Source organism: Phaeodactylum tricornutum, chromosome 25 (genome assembly GCF_000150955.2).
Source record: "Phaeodactylum tricornutum CCAP 1055/1 chromosome 25, whole genome shotgun sequence".
NCBI lineage: Eukaryota > Bacillariophyta > Bacillariophyceae > Surirellales > Neidiaceae > Phaeodactylum > Phaeodactylum tricornutum.
Window position 1 is genome coordinate 455,105 of NC_011693.1, and position 22,255 is coordinate 477,359.

The 22,255-nt window shown below is 50.1% G+C and overlaps 9 protein-coding genes across 9 annotated transcripts; 6 read left to right on the plus strand and 3 right to left on the minus strand.

Moving 5' to 3' along the window:
• Positions 1 to 1,783: 1,783 nt before the first annotated feature.
• On the plus strand, positions 1,784 to 2,799 carry PHATRDRAFT_49965 (predicted protein; the record flags this gene model as incomplete). Its single annotated transcript, XM_002184671.1, has 1 exon — positions 1,784 to 2,799. One exon carries the CDS (start codon positions 1,784 to 1,786, stop codon positions 2,759 to 2,761), a length of 978 nt encoding a protein of 325 aa, XP_002184707.1. The 3' UTR covers positions 2,762 to 2,799.
• An 886-nt stretch (positions 2,800 to 3,685) lies between these two features.
• PHATRDRAFT_16375 (pyrroline-5-carboxylate reductase) lies at positions 3,686 to 4,798 on the plus strand (the record flags this gene model as incomplete). The annotated part of the gene is made up of 3 exons (XM_002184672.1): positions 3,686 to 4,147; positions 4,318 to 4,411; positions 4,557 to 4,798. Coding segments are annotated over 3 exons (798 nt in total), but the record flags the coding sequence as incomplete, so codon positions are not given.
• Positions 4,799 to 5,099: 301 nt separating this feature from the next.
• PHATRDRAFT_30770 (predicted protein) lies at positions 5,100 to 5,791 on the minus strand. The gene is made up of 2 exons (XM_002184770.1): positions 5,556 to 5,791; positions 5,100 to 5,428 (listed from the first exon to the last, which is right to left on the minus strand). Exons 1-2 carry the CDS (start codon positions 5,644 to 5,646, stop codon positions 5,118 to 5,120), a joined length of 402 nt encoding a protein of 133 aa, XP_002184806.1. The 5' UTR covers positions 5,647 to 5,791; the 3' UTR covers positions 5,100 to 5,117.
• Positions 5,792 to 6,344: 553 nt separating this feature from the next.
• PHATRDRAFT_49969 (predicted protein) lies at positions 6,345 to 7,695 on the plus strand. Its single transcript, XM_002184673.1, has one exon. The coding sequence runs from the start codon at positions 6,483 to 6,485 to the stop codon at positions 7,635 to 7,637; it is 1,155 nt and encodes a 384-aa protein (XP_002184709.1). The 5' UTR covers positions 6,345 to 6,482; the 3' UTR covers positions 7,638 to 7,695.
• Positions 7,696 to 7,974: 279 nt separating this feature from the next.
• Positions 7,975 to 9,691, minus strand: PHATRDRAFT_55126 (PFP pyrophosphate dependent phosphofructokinase). The gene is made up of 2 exons (XM_002184771.1): positions 9,259 to 9,691; positions 7,975 to 9,119 (listed from the first exon to the last, which is right to left on the minus strand). Exons 1-2 carry the CDS (start codon positions 9,541 to 9,543, stop codon positions 8,148 to 8,150), a joined length of 1,257 nt encoding a protein of 418 aa, XP_002184807.1. The 5' UTR covers positions 9,544 to 9,691; the 3' UTR covers positions 7,975 to 8,147.
• A 593-nt stretch (positions 9,692 to 10,284) lies between these two features.
• PHATRDRAFT_49971 (predicted protein) lies at positions 10,285 to 13,906 on the plus strand (the record flags this gene model as incomplete). Its single annotated transcript, XM_002184674.1, has 5 exons — positions 10,285 to 11,482; positions 11,511 to 11,553; positions 11,818 to 11,868; positions 12,032 to 12,446; positions 12,615 to 13,906. The coding sequence occupies exons 1-5, from the start codon at positions 10,410 to 10,412 to the stop codon at positions 13,904 to 13,906; spliced, it is 2,874 nt and encodes a 957-aa protein (XP_002184710.1). The 5' UTR covers positions 10,285 to 10,409.
• Positions 13,907 to 15,297: 1,391 nt separating this feature from the next.
• Positions 15,298 to 17,404, minus strand: PHATRDRAFT_23646 (predicted protein). Its single transcript, XM_002184772.1, has 2 exons — positions 17,258 to 17,404; positions 15,298 to 17,161 (listed from the first exon to the last, which is right to left on the minus strand). Exons 1-2 carry the CDS (start codon positions 17,384 to 17,386, stop codon positions 15,344 to 15,346), a joined length of 1,947 nt encoding a protein of 648 aa, XP_002184808.1. The 5' UTR covers positions 17,387 to 17,404; the 3' UTR covers positions 15,298 to 15,343.
• Positions 17,405 to 18,715: 1,311 nt separating this feature from the next.
• Positions 18,716 to 20,679, plus strand: PHATRDRAFT_49973 (predicted protein; the record flags this gene model as incomplete). The annotated part of the gene is made up of 4 exons (XM_002184675.1): positions 18,716 to 18,927; positions 19,100 to 19,121; positions 19,216 to 19,639; positions 19,801 to 20,679. The coding sequence occupies exons 1-4, from the start codon at positions 18,858 to 18,860 to the stop codon at positions 20,677 to 20,679; spliced, it is 1,395 nt and encodes a 464-aa protein (XP_002184711.1). The 5' UTR covers positions 18,716 to 18,857.
• A 476-nt stretch (positions 20,680 to 21,155) lies between these two features.
• On the plus strand, positions 21,156 to 22,199 carry PHATRDRAFT_16286 (predicted protein; the record flags this gene model as incomplete). The annotated part of the gene is made up of 2 exons (XM_002184676.1): positions 21,156 to 21,191; positions 21,381 to 22,199. 2 exons carry the CDS (start codon positions 21,156 to 21,158, stop codon positions 22,197 to 22,199), a joined length of 855 nt encoding a protein of 284 aa, XP_002184712.1.
• Positions 22,200 to 22,255: the final 56 nt, after the last annotated feature.

The following is a 22,255-nucleotide window of genomic DNA, read 5'->3' on the forward strand; positions in this document are numbered from 1 at the left end:
TTAACAGTGTCGGAGATTACTTCATTGGACCCCGCAGTCGAGGAGGCTGCATCAGAGGTAGTTGACGGAGATGACGGTGAACAGCCTCTGCAGTCGCCCACGGTTGACTCTAAAGTACCTGGTGAAGAGCACACCGCCTAAGAAATACTAATTGGAAAGAAAAACTACGTATGTAGAGCGACAAGAAATGAAATTAGCATGGCATCTCCCATTTTTTTACCTGAAGTGTGAATAGTGACTCAGACTAGATTTGAATCCCGATCCACACAACATAAATGACGACCTATATCCGGGTGGTAAGAATAGAATCAAACAGAAAGTGACCCAATTTCACTCCGAAGTGACAATGGCTAAAAACAGGCGACACAAAATGCAATCTCCATCTACAGCGACCTCAACGAGAACTGACAACAACGAGTCAACATTGTAAATTTCACAAATCAGATAAAGCATGAGTGGAAACTAGCAAGAAAACTTACTTCGATTGATCGAGCAGGATCATTGTACTGACTGTAAGAGACAGTCAATCTTCAGGTCGCTGCGGCCAAGTCTACAAATGAGGTTTTGTCCTGGTTGTATTGGAGCAACCAGAATGCACACTGGTCCGGCTACGGACAAAAATTGTGACGGAAGGAATGCAAGTGCCCGTAAATGCACTTTGTTTGGTGTGTTTGCCGCTTTTGCTGTCGCGTACATAGTTGTGGAACTATCTCTGGTGTTGACCCGAATGGACTTCGCTACTCCCTCAAACAGTATTAGCAACTTTTTTGATCGACCTCAGTCGTACATTTTACTGCAAGATTTTCAGGACAAGTCGGAGCTTTTGAGAAGCAATTTCCCCAACAGCGCTGTCTCTCCCGGAGCCACAGCTCTTTGCGACACCACACCAGGGATGTTTCTGAACGCAGAACGAGGCGTGCGAGGATTTCAAGTTCTCTACGAAATTTACTACTCAATGCCACGTAGAGCACCATTGCCGGACTCGCGTCTTCTGTGCATTTTTACGGACTTTCCCACCCTAAATTTCCAGAAAGCGGCGATTGAAACTTACGGAAGCTGCTGCGAAGGAATCTTGTGGGTGGCCAAGAGCGCTCCCCCAGTCTTTGAATTCCTGCCCACGAACAGCACTTTCCCATCTCCGCAGGTTCATTGGACATCGAAGACTGTTTCTCCAATGAGCCTACTTCAATACGTTTATCACAATTTATATGAGCAATATGACTGGTTCTACCTAGCGCGCCCGGATCGATACTTCGTGGTGGAACATGCGCGTCAAAGGATACGTCTCGGCAAGGTGTCATCTACCGTTCGAGCGGCTACTCTGGAACGCTATATTATGGAAGACCCGGACGGCAAAGATCCGGTAACTGGGAAAATGTATATGGGGCGGAAAACAAATGCAACGCTACCGAATCCGGGAGGTTGTCAAGACTCGACTCTTTGGAATCGCTCCGCGTTATTGCGCCTGTTGGAAAGTGGCCTCAAGCGTGATCTGGAAGATAAATCGACAGCTGAAGTTATTCTCAAGGCTCTCTCAAAGCTCCCAATTGAATGTGTGCGCGGGTTTGACCACACTTCAATCCACAAGTATCAACAGTATACCGAACTGCGGCTACTTGAGCTAGAATCAGCAAATGCAATGATACTTGCGTTGCGTCGGACACATGCTCTTCTGACGGGTGATTGCGAAGCACAGTGGAGAGGACGGTTGGGAGCCCTAGATGCCCACGGCCAGCCTGGATATGTACACGATCCCACCTTTTTACGTAAACACTCGGTGGCGATGTTTCAGTATCGTCCACCGGGATATGGAGAGGCTATTTGCGAACGTCCATTTGCCCAAGGGCCGGAAGGCAAAGCTGGCTACCAGGGCTTGCGAAAGATTGAAATTGCGAGGACGAATCAATCAATCAAAGTGCTGTGTATGGTGTATACCCATAGCAAAAAGCATGATAATCTCCGTTCGGTAGTCGAGACCTGGGGCAGCAAGTGCGACGGTTTTATGGCGGCCTCGAACGTGACCGATGCTTCGCTGGGTGCGGTAAATTTGCTCCACGAAGGGCCGGAAGACTACGGCAACATGTGGTTGAAAGTCAAGGCCATGTGGCAATACGCGTACGACCACTACCGGAACGACTATAATTTCTTTCACGTGGGTGGAGACGATCACTACGTAATTGTGGAGAATTTGCGTTACACGGCGGCGACTGGAAATTGGCACGGTCCTTGGAATCAATCGTCTCCGTTGTACTTGGGTGGACCCATGGCGGACAAGTTCGAATCGACGCGCTACTGTGGGGGTGGTAGCGGGTACACATTGAATCGTGTTGCTTTGCGACAACTGGTGGAAGAGTTGTTGGCGCATCCCGACTGCTGGCCGCACTGGCGTGCACCAGACGAAGATCGTATCATGGCGAGCTGCTTTCGAAGGACGGGACTCCAGTGTATGGATACAAACGACGAAAGCAAGGAGTCTCGGTACCATCCATGGGACGTCAATTACCATGCACAGTGGACGAAACGGCAGGGCGGCAACTGGTGGCCCTCGCTATTGGAAACCCGGCAGGGCATTCCGCAACCGGAGGGTCTGGGCCAAATTTCCAAATCGAGCGTTTCGTTTCATTTGAAACCAATCAAGGAAAACGGGAGAAACGATTTGCCTCCAGACAAAGGGATGCGGCGCTATCACGCGATTCTGTACGGTCTGTGTGACAATCACACAACCGGTACCTCCAATACTACTACCCTACGCATAACATAAAACACAATTGGCCTACCAATAGGTAATTGGCAAGTCTGCACGGATGGATTGTGTCGCGTTACGTTACCGAAAGGTTGATTGGGACGCAATGACGGTTGATGACGCCTCGTCCGGGAACTGCGACTCCGACTAGACTTGGGGTTTTATTTGGAATGACCGTTCCGAACTACGACAAATGACTTCACCCCAAAGAATAGTCTGAAGCTAGTTATGTCGTATCTGAATGACAAACAGCAGCTGTCGGTTGTGACGCGAGTATTCCACCAACGACGGATATCGTTCCCAATGAGCCGCGGCTTGTCGGTGTGTAGGTATTTCACCGTAGACCCTTTCATATCTGTAGAACCAGACGAAACTGCCACGTTTGTTTGGTTGAACTCGATCGAAATCGGTGGAATACCGCGAACCCTTCGATGCTGACATACACATACATACATACATACATACATACATACCGTATTCACGCGCACACAAGTCAGTCAACACACGAACATAGACAAGCTGCCGCGTGCCAAAAGACACCACGGGACAAAAAAAACAGCCTCGGGTGCCAAAATCCAAAATTGCATTCCACAAACCTCACAAAGTGACCGCTAACTGCCAGCTTCCGGTTTTCGATTCGCATTTATATTCACGGGGATCGACGACGGTGAACAACGCAGTCACAAGGCACGAGGCACAGCAGCAATACACACACGGAAGCAACAAACGTGCTCTACATCTCTGTCGGCTCGACCCGACTTTTTGCCTGTTCCCTTCAACAAGACGTCTCGTCTCATGTTTCGTGTCGTCGCTTCCAACGTCGTGGCATCCGCCAGAGCTATTTCCAGAAGCCCTTCTAGCGTTCGCGCGGCTGGAGGAGGCCTTACACGTTTGCCTGTCCAAGCGTACTCGAGTGCGGCATTGCTCAGCGACGTCTTTGACAAGATCGCCTGTATCGGAACCGGCAAAATGGCACAAGCCGTCATTGAGCCCATGATTAAAAAGGGCGTGCAATCCGCCGAGAACTTCTCCGTCTTTGACGTCAGTCCCAAGACGATGGAGCAAGTGCACCAAAAACTCGGCGTCAAGACGGCGGATTCCATTCCCGAGCTCGTCTCCGGCGCCGATCTCGTCATTTGCGCCGTCAAGCCGCAGAACCTCACGCCCGCCTTTTTTCAAGAACTCCGCAAAAGTGACATTCGACAGAACGCCATTCTGCTATCCGTCATTGCGGGAAAGAGTAGTTCCGTCTTTACACAAGGCGGATTCGAAAAGGTGGTCCGATCCATGCCCAACACGCCCGCCACCATTGGTGAAGGCATGACGGTCTGGAGTTGTACGCCAAATCTCACCGTCGACGAACGCAAGAAAATCCGGCAAGTCCTGAGCTCGTGTGGAAAATCGGTACGTATCACGACGGAAGAAATTGCAATGGAATGGACCCCATCGGTCGCCCAACCCATTATTGACGCTGATTCACTACGATATATCGGGCAACCATCACTGACCCCCAGTATCCTTTTTTTTATACTTCTGAATACTTTTCCATACCGACATTTTAACTTTCACAACAGATGTACGTCGACGACGAATCCTTCATTGACATGGCGACTAGTATTTCGGGATCTGGTCCAGCCTACATTTTCATGCTGATGGAATCCATGATTGGTACGTTCACGGAAACGGGAACGGGTACATGCTACTCGACACTTCTACTTGTTTGAGCTTGCTGACTGGCTGAGTGAGTATCTGCCTAACGACGGAATGAAAAACTCATCTGTGTTCTATTCTTCTTGCATTGGTACCGCATCAGACGCTGGTGTGCATATGGGTTTCCCTCGCGACAAGGCTACCACGTTGGTGTACCACACAATGTTGGGATCAACCTTGTACGCCATGGAAACGGGCGAGCATCCCGCGATTCTCCGCAACAGCGTAACGTCTCCGTCCGGCACCACGGCTTCGGCCTTGTACGAGCTTGAAAACGGCCGTTTCCGGACCGTGATCAAAGACGCCATGTGGGCGTGTTACCGACGGAGTTTGGAAATGGGCAATCACGATTCCAACGTGGGACCGGGAAGGTACACGACCCCGGAACCGCGGATAACGCTAGCCACGGACTCGGACGAAGAATCCGGTGACGAAGTACCCGGGGGTGGCACTTCGAACGCACGGATCATAATTTCTACCGATTCCAGCAATCAACGCAAATAGACCTACAGCCACTGGATGCGGAGGACAAAAGGACGCTACGGAGGCCGCCCCATCCCGCAAAGCCTTTTCGCGGGCCTGCCTACGTTTACGAAACTCCGGTACACTTTAAACACCAAACGCCACCTAGACACTTTCTTGTTTGCGGAACCCTTTTGTATAGTTACTTCATTTGCGTTTGGTAGTATCCGTAGGCAATGGCAAAGAGCGCCATGAGTACAATGAGCATGATTCCCGTACCGGAATTTTTTTGTTGGGCCTTGGCTTCGGCGTCGGCCTTCATTTTCGCGAGAGTGGCGGCGTCGATTTTGAAATTGCCGACGAGGTAATTCTTGAGTTCGGCGCGGGCCTCCTTGGAGTGGCCAATGTCTTCAAAAAACTCATCGGCGTCTTGTCCGGCCACGTCTAGCATGACTTCGGCACCACCGGGATGATCGTCCAGGTACTTGGTGACGTCGTAGACCTTGGGACCACCTGTCAATAGCCAGACATTCCAGGGGAGGGGGTAAGAGAGGGAGTGTGAGTAGGTGCCAAGAAACAATTGCACGAACTGCGAAACGTCACCCCGAATCACTACTCTAGGCCCCCCACGCATACTAACCATTGGAAGCATTGCCGATGATGAGCCAACAAGACTCTGTCGTCGTGTGCTGAGAGATTTCGTCGAGTATGTATTCCTTTTCGGCGGACATGATGATGGTGTGGGGATTTTACGGTGGACTGTTGGTAGTCGAGTGTTGTGCAGTACAGTACAGTGCAATGCAGTCCTATTCAAGGGGTTAGGATTGAGTGGGGAAGGAGAGCAGCGGCAACAATGACGATGACTACTACTGTTACTTGCTACGTATTCCAAAATGTAAGGAGGTGTTCGGATGGTGGGTCGGTAGGGGACGGCAGTACCGGATACTCGACCATGGCGACCCGAGAACGAGAAGGATGCGGCGCACGCGTTTGGATGACGAGGCATCTTCTCCTCCTCCGCGTCGGTGAGAAACCAAAGGGATTGGTCGATTGGTCGGTAGGCCGTTAGGTACAAAACGGATTATAACGTTCACTAACGGTAAAACTAATGTCGACCGGTCCCAAGGATCGTACGAATGCGTGTGGGACCCCGACACACAACGTACGAGCACCACGTACTTGTGTCTGTTGGAAGGACGGACGGTGTCCAACAGAGCGTCCGTCCACCGCGCTTTCAAACGGAATGCGGAGGGATGTTTTCGTCTAACCCAGCCCTCTCTTTGGAATAGGGGTCGCCAATTCCCTGTACGACAAAAGCCCGGCTGTGGAAGGCCGACGAATCGACGAGAAGATTAACAACGTAAGGTCGTCTCCCGGTGTTACGACAAAACTGTTGTGTCGCCTACCGTACCGAATCACCGTACTTTCTGCGATGCAAGTTACCGTCACTGTTCCTTTGTAGTAGTCCTCGTTTGCTTGCTATCGTTTGCTTGCTAGCTATTAGTAGTATCGACAAGATCCCTTGGATTCCAACACACACACTCACACGTATACTCGCGTCTCTCCCATGTACGCGGATATGTTTGATCCGTTGGGTGCGGCGGGAGCCCGTCGTCGGGCGGCCAACGCGCGGAACGTCGTCGCGGCGCCTCCGCCGTTGGTCTCCTTCGACGCGGGCCTCGTCGATTTGACACTCCGGGACGACGGTTCGTACGACTGCCAACCCAACGAACACTTGCGGGCACAAATCCGTTTGCTCTGGAGCGACGGGAACTTGCAGTGGCAAGTCTACAATCGACGGGACAACAAGGTGGAATCCACCACGCCCGTGACTGACGACGTAGGAACCTTTCAACGCGTCCCGTTGTCCGAGAAAACGCATCCTCAAGACAGAATCTACGTATGGAATAAGGCACCGGGACAGTACCAAATGTATTGGATGCAGGATGCGACCTTCGAAGACGAAGACGAGACGATTCTCAAGGTCAATCAGTATCTGGCGGATCCGCATTCGGCGAAACCCGCTTCCGAAACAGCCACCGACAGTGAGGGGGCTTCGCACAGCAATCGTTTGATGGGCATGGACGACACGATCGCTGCCGACGAGAGCCACCTCCGAAGGATCAACAATGACAACAATAACAATACCAGCTCGTCGCAGGTCGATGCTCTCAGTACCATTCTCGAAAACCTAGGAATCCCCCAAAGCAGTCAAGGAACCCCATCCGGGGCCGATACCACTCCTGCTGCTGCGATGAACACCGGCACTACTGGGTCCCTAACTTTGGCCGACTTACAGGGTGCCATGGCGAGTATGCAGCAGCAAACGGGAGCTGCGACTCCCACGGTCGGTCCGCCCTTGGATCAAGTCGTCACACCGCAAGCCATGGATCGCTTGATGGACAACGAGGCCGCTCGGGGTCGCCTCGTGGCCCTCTTGCCTGAAGGGCAACAAACTCCAGAAGCGCTGCGGGAAAATCTACGATCGCCGCAAATTCAGCAAACGCTACGCGCCTTGACGCAAGCCTTGTTGCCGGATGACGAAGGCAACACCGACGGATTTTACTCCGTCCTTGCCAATTTTCAACTAGATCCAGCCCACGGACAAGATGCTCTCACCCAACACAACAATCCTATTCAAGCCTTTCTCGATGCTCTCCTCGCCAAGGTGGAACAGGACTCGAACACAGAGAGCCCGGACGAGGAAGCGAAGCAGGACTAATAGTAAATGGAATCATCTCCTTACACGTAATGCATTCAGCAAGAGATTTTTGCTACTGATTTACCTACCATAGATGTATCTACAGTTGGAAAAAGTAACCTTTGTGCCTCGCCGACTTTTTTTATTCAACTAGAGTGCTTTGTGTTTGTTGAGTCAGAAACGATTATTGGCCCGCAGTGATCCTTTTGTAGGTCGTTTGTCCGTCTCGCAGTGTTGTTGGGCTCACGTTCCTCGACTCTCCGCTTCCCAAAGCGAGCCAATTTGTAGTTCGTGTCCGGGAATTCCATCCAACCAAAAGCAAGTTGGCCCTTTATCATTGCAAAAATGTCGGACGCATTCAGCACCTACAACTTTTTTTTACCTACGGACGTTTAGTAAAGCTAAAGGAAGAAAGGATCACGTACGGAAACGACTGTTTACACGGCAAAGTCTCTGAATATAGAAGATATTTTTCAACGAGTTGACCACCATGTCCAATCAAGGAGCGGGGCAAGATGAATACACGCCTTTTTACACTTGTCCAATTTCCTTGAGCATTTGTTGGAACCATTCCTGAGAAATATCAAAGGGTTTGCCACCCTTGATGCGACTGAATTCAATCGCTCGAATGGGCGTGTTGGGTTTGTCTTCATCCTGTCCCATGCATCCGGAATGTCCGTCAATAGCGGCGGCGACGCCAGCCTCGGCACAGGCCCCGATGAGTTGGCGATCGAAATCGTTGGCCGCGGCGGAACGGGCAAAGTATCCCGACTTTTGCACAATGGTCTTTTCGGCACCAATATTGTCCGCCAAGTGTTGGGAGAAGTACTGTCCGGGATTGATTTTAGCCAACGTGACGTGTCCAAAGGCATCGCGCGGCACGGCTTCACCGTTGGCCTCCATGTCCGCGACGATTTCCTGCACGCCCGTGCCCTCGCCGAAAAAGATGTTGACGCAACCGACTTCGTCCATGACTTTCTTCAAACGCGCCGACTCGGCGACCAAGTCTAGCTTGAGTTCGGGAATCCAAATGGCGTGAATATCGCGGGCAGACTTGCGGTGGAAGGGCAAGTCCGAGCCGACGGGCAAGTCTTGGGCATTGAGAATGTCGCGGTACTTCTGTGCCGTAGCGGCCGTAAGGTATCCCGAATCGCGTCCCATACACTCGTGGAGAATAAGCATGCGAGGATTGGCAGTGCATTCATTGACAACGTTCTCGAAAAATCGTGCCCCCTGTACGGCAGCTGTGTCGGCTCCGAAGGTCTGGACAATAGGATAAACATCGTTGTCGATGGTCTTGGGCATACCGATGACGGCGACTTTGCCATTGTGCTTTTCCAACAGGTAGTCGGAAAGGGTAGCAGCTTGTGTGTTGGTGTCGTCTCCGCCAATCGTATGAACGACGTGGACTTGGTCCTTGATGAGCTGCTGCGAAGCTACTTCCAAGGGCGTGCTGCCGTGTTGGACGTATCCCTTCTTAATGCAGTCGGCAACGTTCGTCAGCTGTGGAAGCACAAAAACCGGAAAGGTAGAAATCGGTGAGTTTAGCTGATTCGAGCCATTCACGTCACGTCTCTACGAATCAGACGCTAGCGGTGCACTTGCATCAACTGTGTGAGTGGGGTTTGGCGTTTACACTGACCTTGACGCGCGAATTTCCAATGGGCGATCCTCCCACCGTATTCAGAGAGTCGAGTGAATCCCATTGATGTTCGGGAATGACGATGGAATCTCCCGTAACCATTCCTTTGTACCCGCCAAGGTACATGCGGAGCGTAAGACCGGAGATGGTTCCTTCGCGGTAGGACTGGACCCAGCAGCGCGCGAGTTGCGCAATACTGGACGACAGGCAGGGCGCGAGGCCTCCGGAAGTCATCATGGCGACGTTCACGTGCGTGCCTTTCAGTACATTGGCTTGGTGACTCATGGTGGAAAGAGGAAGGAGTGGATGTCGATTGAGGTTGTCGTAGTCTTACTGTCGGTACGTGTATAGATAGATATACGTTTGAATATGGGAAGTGTCAGTCTCTCAAACCAAGAAGCAACGAATGGAGAAGATGCTTGTCAGGCTCGGAAGGCTAATTTATGAAAGGCGAACAGAGCAAGTCCGGAGCCGCGTGTCCTCCACCCCAATCCACCCACAAAAGCAACACGAACCCCCCGTAGAAAGATCGCGTTCCCTCGTGTGGGTAGGAACAACCGCAACACAAATTCTTGAACCCGGTCGTGGGTACGTCGATTCCATGTCTTTTCGGCAGCTGGTTTAAGAGTTAGCGTTCCAAACTATTTCGTGACATTGTATGTAAAACATTATCAATGTTTTTCGGATAGCTTAGGAGACCATCAGGTCGAAATTTCATAGATCAGCAAGCTGTACGATTGGTTCGATTGGTGGAAAAGCCAGATGGAACGAATACGAAAGAATGCAAAAGACATGTCTCGGATGGTAACTAGTTTGTGGTGCTCATAACCTTATAAAAACGCCGACCATGACTCGTTGGAATCACGAAGACGTACCGACGCACGCACACGGATGACGACGCGATCGGAAGGCGAACCCAGAACTCCTTGGCGAATTACGTACCATACTGCCATACCGAACATCGAGAATTCCAATCGAAGTCTCTCTCACTGTCAGTACACACACTGTGTATCACCTGTTAGGTACCGATGCAGTACGTAGTCGTAGGACTAAGTGTAAGTGTTATATCTCTCACTGTCAATCCATCATAACTGCAAAGGAAGCTTCCACTGGTTCCTGTTCGACTCGTTGCCCAACAAAAGCAAGGCCGTATGTGTGCGCCCCAGAACTCGGCTTTTTCTGTTAGTTCACTGGCAGAGTCTTTGGGGAAGCGGAAGCGACTCTCGTACAAAGCTTGCGTCCTTGCAACGGTTATTTGTCTTGGAACCGCAACTGGTGGGTGTTGCGCGTTTCATCCCGTCGTTTTGTCACGGGTATCCACACGTCGACGTGTTAGTTCATCGTCGCCTTCGTTGCCATCCGTACGGATACAGCAGCAATATCATCGAGACTGTCGCCATCAACATGGACTAGTGCTCTTTGCGTCTATACCCGTCGTTCCCAACGCAGCTTCGATAGCGACTGGCAACAGCACGAATATCGATACCAAGACAACAAGCCATCTACAACCGAGAACACAACCACCAAACCCACTCTCTCGGACTACTAAGAAGGAGTCTTCGTCAAAGCAACTCACGACAGCGTTGGCATTTTTGACGGGAGTTGCCGACGTTTTTCTCATTCGCAAATACCAAACCTTTTGTACCATGATGACGGGAAACACCATGTGGATGATGAAAGCCGCGACGGAGTGCCAGTTTAGTCTGGTTGGCTACTACGTCGCCGTTATCTCGTCTTACATAGCCGGTCTCATCATTTTTCGCAAGGCCGAAATGACGTGGAAGACGCAAAGTCTCGGCCGATTTTGTGCACCTTTTGTTACCATCAGCTTTCTACTGGCCGACTTTTGGTCCTCCCGAAACGCTGCAATTCGGTGGCCCGCCGCCACTTTGCTGAGCGCCTCCTATGGTATCATAAACTCGGTAGGGTCGGAAATGGCGGGGTCTTTGGCGTTTGTCGTCACCGGGCACATGACTAAACTTACTCACGTGTTGACGGACCGCTTTTCCAAACAAGCCGGAAACAAACCCATCGCCGACAAGGATAAGTCCACACTCTTACAATCATCACTAATCATAGTGGGGTTCGCGGCCGGAGCGTTCGTCGCGTGTGCGCTATTGTTCAAACGTCCGCACCTTCTCGATCAATGGGGAGCATTTACGGCTTTAGGAATCCTCTACGGCTCACTCTTTGTCTGGCAAGATCGAGAGTCGATCCAGGCTTGGTGGCTGGCGCACAGATCACCAACGTAGCTGCACAATATGCCAAGCCGTGCAACGATGCATCGCTGACGCGGTAAGGGTTTTTTGATCGTTACGTTTTGTGTTGGTGGCCGAGTGGTTTCTATTTTGGAGCCACACGGATTGACTCTTCTCTCGGCTAGCTTACTATTTTCCCGGTATGCTTCACTCGTGCATTGATAGCGATGTTCCCTCTTTTCACGCTGCTTCGCCACGAGTAGAAAGGAAGGGATAGCCACTGCTTAAAGGAGGATTATTTGTAACAGTAAGTCCAAAGCGGTTTTTCGGGGCCGTCGTAAACCTAATGTAAAAATGACAGTCGGCCTTGGCCCGTGGTAATCGTAAACTGCGACTGGTCGTTGGGAACGTTGTGAGTCCCGGGTGTCCGGGTTCCTGTCATGTCCGTCGTTGGGCTAATTGTAACAAAATAATCTAGGCTCCACAAAACGGCATCACTTTCAACTTGAAATAACGAGCGCGGGCATCACGGAGAAAATTTCCGAATTTTGCGAGCACGTCAAACCTCTGACTAGTCCATTGTGAAAACAGGAGGAGAAGGGTTCCGTTCTGTCTGGACCATCGCGACCGAGACGATGCAATCTCGATGCTCGGTCATGTCGCAAGCGATTCCAATGGATCGGCTAGTAACGGAAAGAGCAATAACTCCCAAACGGACTCGATTGGACCTCCACCGATCCGAGGCGTATACAGATCGGAGCGCCATCAGTTGCTTCGAGCTAAATTCTGGAACTCCACCTGCGAAGAGGTCTACCCTTCGTTGGCGTAAAGGTGCTAGATCTTGTACTTCACCTTCATATACGCTGCTCAATGTACTAAGCTTGCTGCTTACGCTACTGGGACAGTGCAACTATACTTCTGCCGCCAGTAACTTGCCGCCATGTTTGCCCAAGATCAACTCTGGTCTATCCATCATGACAATACGGGGAGGTGCGCGGATATCCTCTAGCTTCCAGGGAACAAAAGCATTTACTCGGCCCGCGGTAAAGTCCCGCATGTCGACTTTGGAAGCCAGGTCTCCACCTTTGCAAGATTCTTTATCACGTTCAAAATTGCTTTTGATTCGACTCATGTTCCTGACGTACTACGGATCCTTAGGCACAATCATGCCATATCTTCCCGTCTACTATCATCACTTGGGACACGGCGGACAAATTATCGGTTTGTTGGGCGCCGTCAAACCCTTTACCACCTTCTTGGTTGCTCCTCTTTGGGGTTTGATTGCCGACCAAACACAAAAGCCGTTCGTCATCCTGAACATTACTTTTTTGGTATCCTTGGTCGGTCAACTGCTTGTGGGTGTTCGTCACGAAGCGCTGTATATCACGTTTATGGTGTTTCTCACGGCCGTTTTTAATGCCCCTGTCAAGTCATTGATCGATTCCATGGTTATGGAGCACATTCCGGAGCAGTCGAGCTATGGCCGGCTTCGGTTGTGGGGTCAGATGGGATTTGGCGTGGCGAGTTCGTGCGTCGGTATTTTGTTGTCCAAGAGCAAGCATGTACCGTGGCCGGACACCAACGACTTCTCGTTATCCACCGAGAATACCCTTGCACGGCTTCCCTCCTTCCTGCAGAAGTTGGTGCAATTTACCGATAAATGGTGGCGTTCGATGACGGGGTACAAGCTACTGTTTTTGACGTACGCTGCCCTTTCTGCACCAACTTGGTTTTGCATTCAAGCATTCCGACAAATGGATGAAAAAAGCAAACGAGTAGCGAAGAAATCCAGAAAAAGAGAAGAGACTACCAAAGTAGGCGAAGGTTTGCTACTCTTGCTCCAGAACGCCGATGCCCTTCTTTTCTTTTCTTTGGTTCTAGTCGTGGGTATTTCGAGCGGAGTAATTGAGAATTTTGCCTACGTTCGGATGCGTGAAGTCGGTGGAACGGGTAAACAAATGGGATTGAGTAGGCTCGTCAGTAGTTTGGCCGGTGCTCCAATGTTTTGGTTTTCGGGACCTTTGACAGAAACGCTGGGAGCCGACCGTGTGATTGTGCTCTCGCTACTCAGCTACGTGACGCGATTTCTTATCTATGCTTTCATGCGTAATCCATATCACGGCCTCCCAGCAGAAGCGTTGCGTGGCGTGACATTTGCGGCGTTTTGGTCCACAGCGACAATTTACGCTCATCGAGTGTCGCCACCGGGACTGCACGCTACCATGCTTATGTTTCTGAATGCAATATACGGAGGACTTGGACAGTCGGTGGGTGCCATCATCGGGGGTAAAATGCAGCATCGCTTTGGCACGGTGAAAACTTTCCTGTACTCGGCGGGGGTTGATCTTGTGTTCGTATGCGGTGTGGTGGCGTATTTAAATATCCGGCAGGATTCCAGCTTTAAGAATCCCAAGCCGATCGTAGCCCGAAAGAGAGGAAAACAGAGTTGACTTTTGAAGATCAAGCTATGGAGTTAAAGAACATGAGAGTAGAAGCGCAAGCTTGCGAGGCAACAATGCGAAGGCGCAAGGTTGTTCCCGTAAGACCGCATTTGTTATATGTATCCTGTATGTTCTGTATGTCTAAAGTAAGGGCAGGCAGGTGGGGGAAGGCTTTCATTTCCATGATGTTCAACTCGCAGCTACGACGTACAGTAAGTTGAATACCTATGTAATCAGGGGAAAATGCAACATTGGAAATTGTCCCCCTAAACTAAAAGGCCAAGATAGGATCGAAAAAATAAAATGGAAGGACAACTATTTTGATAAACCAAACCTCCTACACAATCTCTACTGTCTCATTGTCAGCCCATACTGTAGTAGTCCGGATTTGGACTGTTTGTTTCCTGGCGGCCAGTCAAGAAGCGTCTGACGCGCGTCGGGATCAACAAACGACCTACTAACAGTACGCCAAAACAAGATCAAGAAAGAGTTGTGACAACGCTGCCAAACAAATTGGCTGGATCGTCGTATCAAGCTGCTTCGTGTTATATGCAATCTGCGACCGAGAATGATGTCGTAGCGTATCAATAGTACAATCGTGTCGTAAGAACGAGCCACGTAATGAGAGGTTGCAACAGGTTTGCCTCGAAATCGATCTTTGGCCTACTGTAGGCAGCTCGCGGGGATCGACAGACTCGAGCACGACAACGGGTTGTGAACAAAAGTTGCAATCAGACTAGGGCACACCTACAGGTCAGTCTGTGCTTTGTGTTTTCTATCCTTTAGGTTCTGTAATTTCTCTCCATGTGTGTGTGCTGTGACGAAAGGGGTGTCGCAACCCACAATCCTATTTGCTCGAGGGTAGATCTCGATGGGAGCAAATCAAGTCTTTTTAACTGCAATCCGAGCATACACACTCGTCTCATGAGTTTTATGGCTAATCTAAACCAAACCGTTTTGACCATACGCCGTCTCAAATTGTCTTGGCTCTGTGTTTCTTGCTCAGGTGCCCTAATTATAATGTATCTTGAAGCATACAGTGACGTCATTTGAGACGCTGATTTTGTAATTGATCCACCGTTAAAAGGTGGACCGCCGATGGAAACCAAATATCTCCAACACTATGCCGCGAACTTTTAATTTACTCAAGATGCAGTCGGCTAAACATTCCAACTTTCAAGCTTTGTTTTCTCGTCTTCGGGGTCCATGGTAGTTTTTCTCATGTCTGTGAAAAGAGCGGTCGTCCTGCTAAACTAACAACGATCATTGGACGATTCAGTAGTGGCTGAAAACTTGGTCGAGGGGTCGAATCTCCTTCAGAGAGTGGGAGAATTACAGAGGGCTTTATATTCTATTCTCTTATTCTATGATAAGTAGCTAGGCACGATGCACACATGGTCGAAAGACGTACATTGATTTATAAACGAAAACGCGTAGACTATTTTCTTATGCGAGGCCTGGTGTAAGAACACCATCCAGCTCAGTATTATCAATTTCTTCTTGGGGCTCTTTCTTTTTCATCGGCCCTCGACCGCTTACGTATTCCTGGTACGCGCTGTCACCCTGAAACGGACGGGCCCCAATTAGATCGACCAAATCGTCGTGCGTAATCGTTTCCTTTTCCAAAAGTAAGTTGGCCACCATCTCAACTTGTGCTTTCTTCTCCGTCATCAAGTCTACAGTCCGCTGGTAGGCCTCGTCTACAATGGCGCGGGCTTCGTCGTCCATTGCTTCGGCCGTCGAGTCGGAGTATCGCTTTTCACCCGGCCCGGCATTATCGTCTCTCGGGAAAGAAAGTTGACCGACTCGACTATTCATTCCGTAGTCCTTGATTGTGCTGTAGACCAACTGCGTCACCCGTCGTAAGTCATCGGAAGCACCCGTTGTCACGCGTCCAAAAAATACCTCCTCAGCCGCTCGTCCAGCTAATGCCATACAAACGAGGTCCATTATTTGCTCTTGGCTGCGCAAAAATACTTCTCTTGGCAAGTATTGAGCAAATCCAAGAGCACCGCTCGTTCGAGGGATAATTGTAACCTTTAGCAATGGATCGGCATGTTCCAGGAACCATCCAGCAACAGCGTGTCCAGCTTCGTGGTGCGCTACGATACTGCGCTCTTCCGTGCTCATGATTTTGTTGCTTTCCAAGCCGCCAATAATACGATCTGTTGCCGTTTCAAAATCCACAATTGTGACGGACTCGGCCTTGCGACGCGCTGCAACAATCGCCGCTTCGTTACATATATTGGCTATATCGGCACCAGCGAACCCGGGCGTCAACCCAGCTAGTCTACCCGCGTATTCTTTTACCTCACCTTCCAATTTGATGCCCCGCAAATGAACCTCAAAAATTTCTTTGCGCCCTTGCAAATCGGGTCGATCAACGGTTATTTGTCGATCAAAGCGTCCGGGACGAGTCAATGCCTGATCAAGAATGTCGGCTCGGTTGGTACCAGCCAGAACGACCACCCCGGTTGTCGGCGAAAACCCGTCCATTTCTACCAGTAGCTGATTCAATGTGTTTTCTCGTTCATCGTTACCACCGGAAAAACCGCCACGTCCACGTTGGCGACCGACGGCGTCTATTTCATCGATAAAGACAATACAGGGAGCATTTGCTCTGGCTTCTTTAAACAGATCACGGACACGTGACGGTCCAACACCAACAAACATTTCAATAAAGTCGGAACCGGATATACTGTAGAAGGGCACACCCGATTCGCCGGCGACTGCTTTCGCCAACAGCGTCTTTCCGGTTCCAGGAGGCCCACACAGCAGCGCGCCCTTTGGGATTTTGGCGCCCAGTTTTGTGAAGCGCTCCGAGTTTTGTAAGAAATCCACAAATTCCATGATTTCCATTTTTGCCTGTTGGCATCCTGCCACATCTGCAAAAGTCACACTGACGTCTTCTTTGGTGATTTTTTTGGCGGTCGATTTGCCGATGGAAAATATCCCACCAGCCCCTCCTCCCCGACCGGCAGCGCCGGCTCCTGGTATTCCAGACAAACCACGGGATCCAAAATACACTGCAGCTACAAAGGCCACCATCGGAAGTGATTTGAGCAACTCCAACGTCCAATTGGTCCGGGACATGTATTGAACTTCAACCCAGTCTTCGGGATGAACATGGGCCTGAGCCTTGGTCAGTTTTTCTTCTAGAGATTCGACGCTGCCAATGAAAAAGTAGAAGGACTTTTCTTTCTTTCCGTTGGAGTTGGGAGAGGCCGTGAGTCCATTTGTGGTATTCGAAGATCCCGCAGTTGTCTCAAACGCCATTTGGGTGTTATCGTTGGCAGACGAAGACCAGTTCTCCGAGGAAATGCTATTATTGTGCAAGCCCGGTTCGTTCACACCAACGACATTGGACACCTTTGCGTTGGGTTTAAGGACAACGCGGGCCATTTTCTTATTGATGACTTCCAATTTTTCCACCATGCCCGTGTGCAAAAGCGTATTGCGGAAATCAACAAACGTGATCTCCGTCCCCATATCTCGCTCTTCCTGTTCGAGCCACTGGCGGAGGGTTACGATGAGTGCAAGGAGAGCAAGCAGACCTGGAAGATTGGCCGTATCGTCGTTGGGAGGTGTTTTTTGTCCTTTTTTACGACTGTCGTTTTGCTTTTTGTGTTCGTCCTTCTTCTTATCCTTGGCACTCAAACGCTCCCATTTTTCACCATCGGGCTTGGATGTAGTCTTTTCAGATGACTCCCCACTGGTGGTATTCGTCTCCGAATCCTCACCATGCTTGGGCTGATACTCATCTTTGGGAAAGAAATCTTGGAAGCCACGCGGAACCTTGGCGAGTAACCAATCGTACGATAGCGACGGTAAAACAGCCAGAGATTCTTCCCATGACGATCCGATAAGTTGAGGAGGAGGAGGTACCGAAGCCGAGAGTATTCGGGGTTCTCGCTGACTGTGAGCACGATGATTACTTCGCCTCGTGCAGTTCTCATTGGGGGCGCTCGTACCACTGTCACTCGTCGAGGTGGACAGGGGCCGTAGCACACCTCCGAGAGCCTGCTTCGAAAAATGAATTCGAGAAGCAGCGGAAGAAAATGACATGTCATGATTAGCTCGCTTTAGCGATCGGGAGAAGCCCCGAAGCACAAGACTGGTCATGGTATGTAGAGAAGTGTTGGAAAATGCCTTTCTTGGGAGGAACGGACAGCACAGATTTGTCGAAACCTCGACAGATGGGTAAAATGTTCGACTGACCGTCCACTAGCGAAAGAATGCTTTCCTCCTCCTTGACTGACTGTAAGGTATCAAAGAAGATAGCCGTAATGGACGCGACAAAAGGATGAGATTGGAGTGTACAGTGTGTCAGGTAGGATGACTGAGAAGCACAGTGTTCTGCTTTATCGTCGTTGTGTCACGGTGCGGATGGAAACGTTGTATTTCGCGTGTCCTGCTTCGTGCTTCTGTTACGTAACTACCTTCCTTCTTTGCCGTTCTGCGGGTGTGACATCCAAACGAGGGTTAAAATATAGGGTTCAGTCGTAGACTGACTGTTAGAGTCATTGTCAACGAACAATATTTTACACAGACCGAGAAAGGCCACTCTCTGGTGATCCACACTGAGAAATATCGGATCGCGATTCAATAGTAGCAACGAGTATTTCCACGTTATCCAAAAATGCCGTAGCGACAGACAGTTAAATAATAGTATGACATATTATTTTTATTTAACAACAGAAGAACATGCCAGTGTCAACAGCACAGCAAGCCAATTGTCAAAAATTCCAATTTTGTGACGAAAAGGCGAGAGACCAATCTTGAACGGAATCAAATATCCCGCGGCCATCGATCCCGGCAGGTTCCGTTTATGGAGCCGTTGCTCGTACATGATTGTTATGAGATCGGAAAGCAATCTAGTCAGAACATTACTGATTGTGCACCCCAGTGTGTCTCCATCTTGATATAGCAGCGATCGAAACGCTAAAAAAAGTTCCTGGACATGGCAGCCCTAAATCGTCCCACACAGGCAACGTACGAAATTCACGAAAGCGTCAAGGTGGATACATCCGGTAAGATGCGGACTCTCGGCACCAGCTGGCCTTCCATTGCAAGTTAACGGCAGCTCATTGATATCCACAACGAGCATTTTTTTCTCGGATCTAATCTTTTGTATGCTTTCTTCTTGACGGTTTCCTTTTCGCTGACGTTTTCTTTGACTTCTTTGTCCCATCGAATCCGTAGACAATGAAGATCACACGTTCTGGTAAGAAAGCTACGTTGGTCTATACGACGCATCTTTACACATGCATTCATTGTCGATGCATTTCTCACAGCAAATTCTCTTTTGTCTCTTGCAGTGGAATCATGTTTCCGATTAAAGCCAAGGCGGTGTTACCGATGGAGCGAGTTTTCATTCGTTCGATCGCGGTGCGCGGACAACTGGGGCCCTTGACGGTCTGGATCACAAAACCGGAGGCATCGCCGGACGACCACCAAACGTACACCTTTCGATTGAACGCTCGCCATTGGGATAAAGTATACGATCACACCTTGCCATCATCTCAACGAACGTATCAAACACTCCATTTAGACCCACCTATCGAATTGCGGCCTGGGCAAGTTCGGGCCCTGTACATTCATTCGACGTTGCCGGGGGATGAGGCAATCGTTTATGACAATTCCTACCCCACAGCCCGCCGGCCCGCCCGACCCCGTTACGAAGATTCCATGATTACCATCTTTAGTGGCAAGGCACACTTGTCACCCACACCCTTTGGTCAGGTACGTAAGAGGTACACACACACACACGCACATATATATATATAGTCTCGTATAGCAGGGAATGCGAAAGCAGGCTAGGAAGGCTTGGACCGCTCAAGGCTCAAACGTGCCGCTCTTATTATATCTGCACTCATCCACATTGTGCGTGCTCTACTTTGCAGATGCCCATTTGGGGTTGGGGCAACGCGTGGCGTGATCACCGGGAGTTTGTTGGACAGATTGAATACGGTGCCGTGTTTCAGCTATGGAATCCCGCTTGCCACGGTAACTTTGGTACCGAGTTTGATCAGTGCGTTCAAGCTATGCTCGCTTGTCAACGGCGCAACGAGTCCCCCATCTGTCGACTACCCGACGAGTGCTTGTACTATATTTTAAACATGTGTCGGTGGGACTGGTTCCGCGACACATCCGATGGTATCAAGGCAGTGAAACGGTTTCGCAGACGACAAAGACGGGAACTAGAATCGGAAGTCGCCCGCCTGCGTGCAGAACAAGCCGAGCAAAATCGTTTAAATGCCGAGAATCCTACCGGACGACGAAGCGCCGAAAGCGATAGTGATATGTATTACGATGCCGAGGAAGAAATCGAGGACTCCACGGCGATGGATACTTCGAACCATTGTAGCAATCGAGCTGGTGTGGCCGCTCAAGCCTTGGCGGCGGTCCCAGAGATATCAGAAACACACTCGGGCGATGCTGACGAAGATGAAGGGAACCAAGGTGATGTTGAAGACGTCGAGGATGATGACGATGATGAGGAATGGAACGAAGATGAGGAGGAGAATGAAGACGACGAGGATGACCTAGATGACGATGGAAACGAATCAGACGAGAGCGAGTGGGAGCGTGCAAACGGTTACCGAGCAGATAATACAGTTTTCACGTATCGAGATGTTTCATCCGACGAGGAAAGCGAAGGAGACGAAGCCCGTACGGCAGCCGAAAGACAAGCGTGGTTTCGCCGACATTTTGCCCGCATTCATATTTTGAGGGCATTGGCACGAGGAAACGATGGTACTGGAGAGAACATGCAGATGTAAGTAGACGCTCTTTGAAATGCGCTGCGAGACGGTGGACGGCCGTATTGCTGTTTAAAGTCTTGTTGCTTCCCTACTTGACTTCTAGTTAGAATCCCCTTTCGCGTGGACGCTTTCCATGGAAAGAGTAGAAAATAAACGATGAGGTCCCAAATGGTGCTGGAAATGATAGCTAGAGAGAAAGTACTATAATTGTTGGCTGTGACGAGAAGTTTTCGATTTGTAGTTAGCATCCAGGATATATAGGGAGCGTACGTGACTGATGGATCCCGTTGTGCCGGTAGGGTCCAATTGCCTTCGGCGTTTCCAAAATGTTGTCGACAAAAATGACCATGGCGTCGGCATCTACCACGAAGGCGACACCGCCCGAAACTGGTGACGATACACCCAAGCCAGATTCCGAAGCTCCAACAGCTCAGACCAGGCGAAAGCCTGCGGTCAAGACAGCTGCTGATGTTACTGCGGACGTAGGGCGTCGCATGATATGCGGAGGATTGGCCGGAATGATTGCCAAGGTGTGTCTGCGCTTTCCTGTCGAATGTTTTCTGAATACATGCCAAATGTATGAATGTGATTTTTACGTCTCCTTCGAATTGTTTTCACTGCATCGAAATTGTTAAGTTTAGCCTGCACGCGTGAACCCTTCCAAAACCATCCACCTATACTCAGGCACAACTTCTTGCTCCTTTGAATCATACTCTTAGACGGCTACAAATCCGCTGGAACGGATCAAAATGCTGTCGCAAACAGGAGAACACAGCGGATCCAACACAGTTGTTGGCCTTTATCGAGACATCCTTCGTAACGAAGGGGTTGTGGGCTTATGGGCGGGCAACGGTGCCAACTTGCTCCGCGTGTTTCCAGCCAAGGCCATTGTCTTCAGTAGCAATGATATATACAAAAAGACATTGCGAACGACCTCTCAAACACCTTCCGATCAAGCACTGTCAACGCCTCTTTCATTTTTGGCCGGGGGCTTGTCGGGAATGACGGCGAGTGCCTTAACCTACCCCTTGGATTTTGCCCGCGGAAGGATCTCAGGAAAGCTGGGAGCTGCTGGCAAGAAAGCCTACGGGGGAATTTTAGAAACAGTCCGTCTGACGGTAAAGGACGAAGGATTCTTGGCGCTTTATAAGGGCGTCACACCGACACTGATGGGTGCAATGCCCTACGAAGGTATCAAGTTTGGAACTGTGGGGGTTTTGGAATCCATTTTTCCTCACGAGGGCGACACGCCGCAACCTCTCAAGAAAATGCTATACGGTGGTCTCGGCGGAATCATGGCGGGTCTCATTACGTATCCCAATGATACCATTCGGCGATTGCTTCAGCTACAAGGTAGCCGAGGAACCTCTGTACAATATGCAGGGTATTGGGATTGTGTGCGACAAACTTACCAAAAAGAAGGCATCCGTCGTTTTTATCGAGGTCTGACAATCAATTTGATACGAATGGCTCCCAATGCTGCTGTACAGTTTGGCTCTTATGAATTTCTCAAGCAATGGTCGGCCAAATGGTTCTGAAAAGATATATTCCAGTGCGTTTCGTTTCCTTGGCGCAGACGACAACGAAATTCCTC

What these genes read in the sequence shown, in the direction of transcription:
- PHATRDRAFT_49969 (XM_002184673.1), top strand. Translation starts at nt 6,483, where the DNA reads ATGTACGCGGATATGTTTGATCCGTTGGGTGCGGCGGGAGCCCGTCGT.
- PHATRDRAFT_23646 (XM_002184772.1), bottom strand. Translation starts at nt 17,386, where the DNA reads ATGGGGACGGAGATCACGTTTGTTGATTTCCGCAATACGCTTTTGCAC. An exon ending in CCAACGCAAAGGTGTCCAAT is followed by an intron (nt 17,162 to 17,257) that starts GTCGTTGGTGTG and finishes ATGGCGTTTGAG; the next exon opens with ACAACTGCGGGATCTTCGAA.
- PHATRDRAFT_55126 (XM_002184771.1), bottom strand. Translation starts at nt 9,543, where the DNA reads ATGAGTCACCAAGCCAATGTACTGAAAGGCACGCACGTGAACGTCGCC. An exon ending in TTGGAAATTCGCGCGTCAAG is followed by an intron (nt 9,120 to 9,258) that starts GTCAGTGTAAAC and finishes GTGCTTCCACAG; the next exon opens with CTGACGAACGTTGCCGACTG.
- PHATRDRAFT_30770 (XM_002184770.1), bottom strand. Translation starts at nt 5,646, where the DNA reads ATGTCCGCCGAAAAGGAATACATACTCGACGAAATCTCTCAGCACACG. An exon ending in CATCGGCAATGCTTCCAATG is followed by an intron (nt 5,429 to 5,555) that starts GTTAGTATGCGT and finishes GGCTATTGACAG; the next exon opens with GTGGTCCCAAGGTCTACGAC.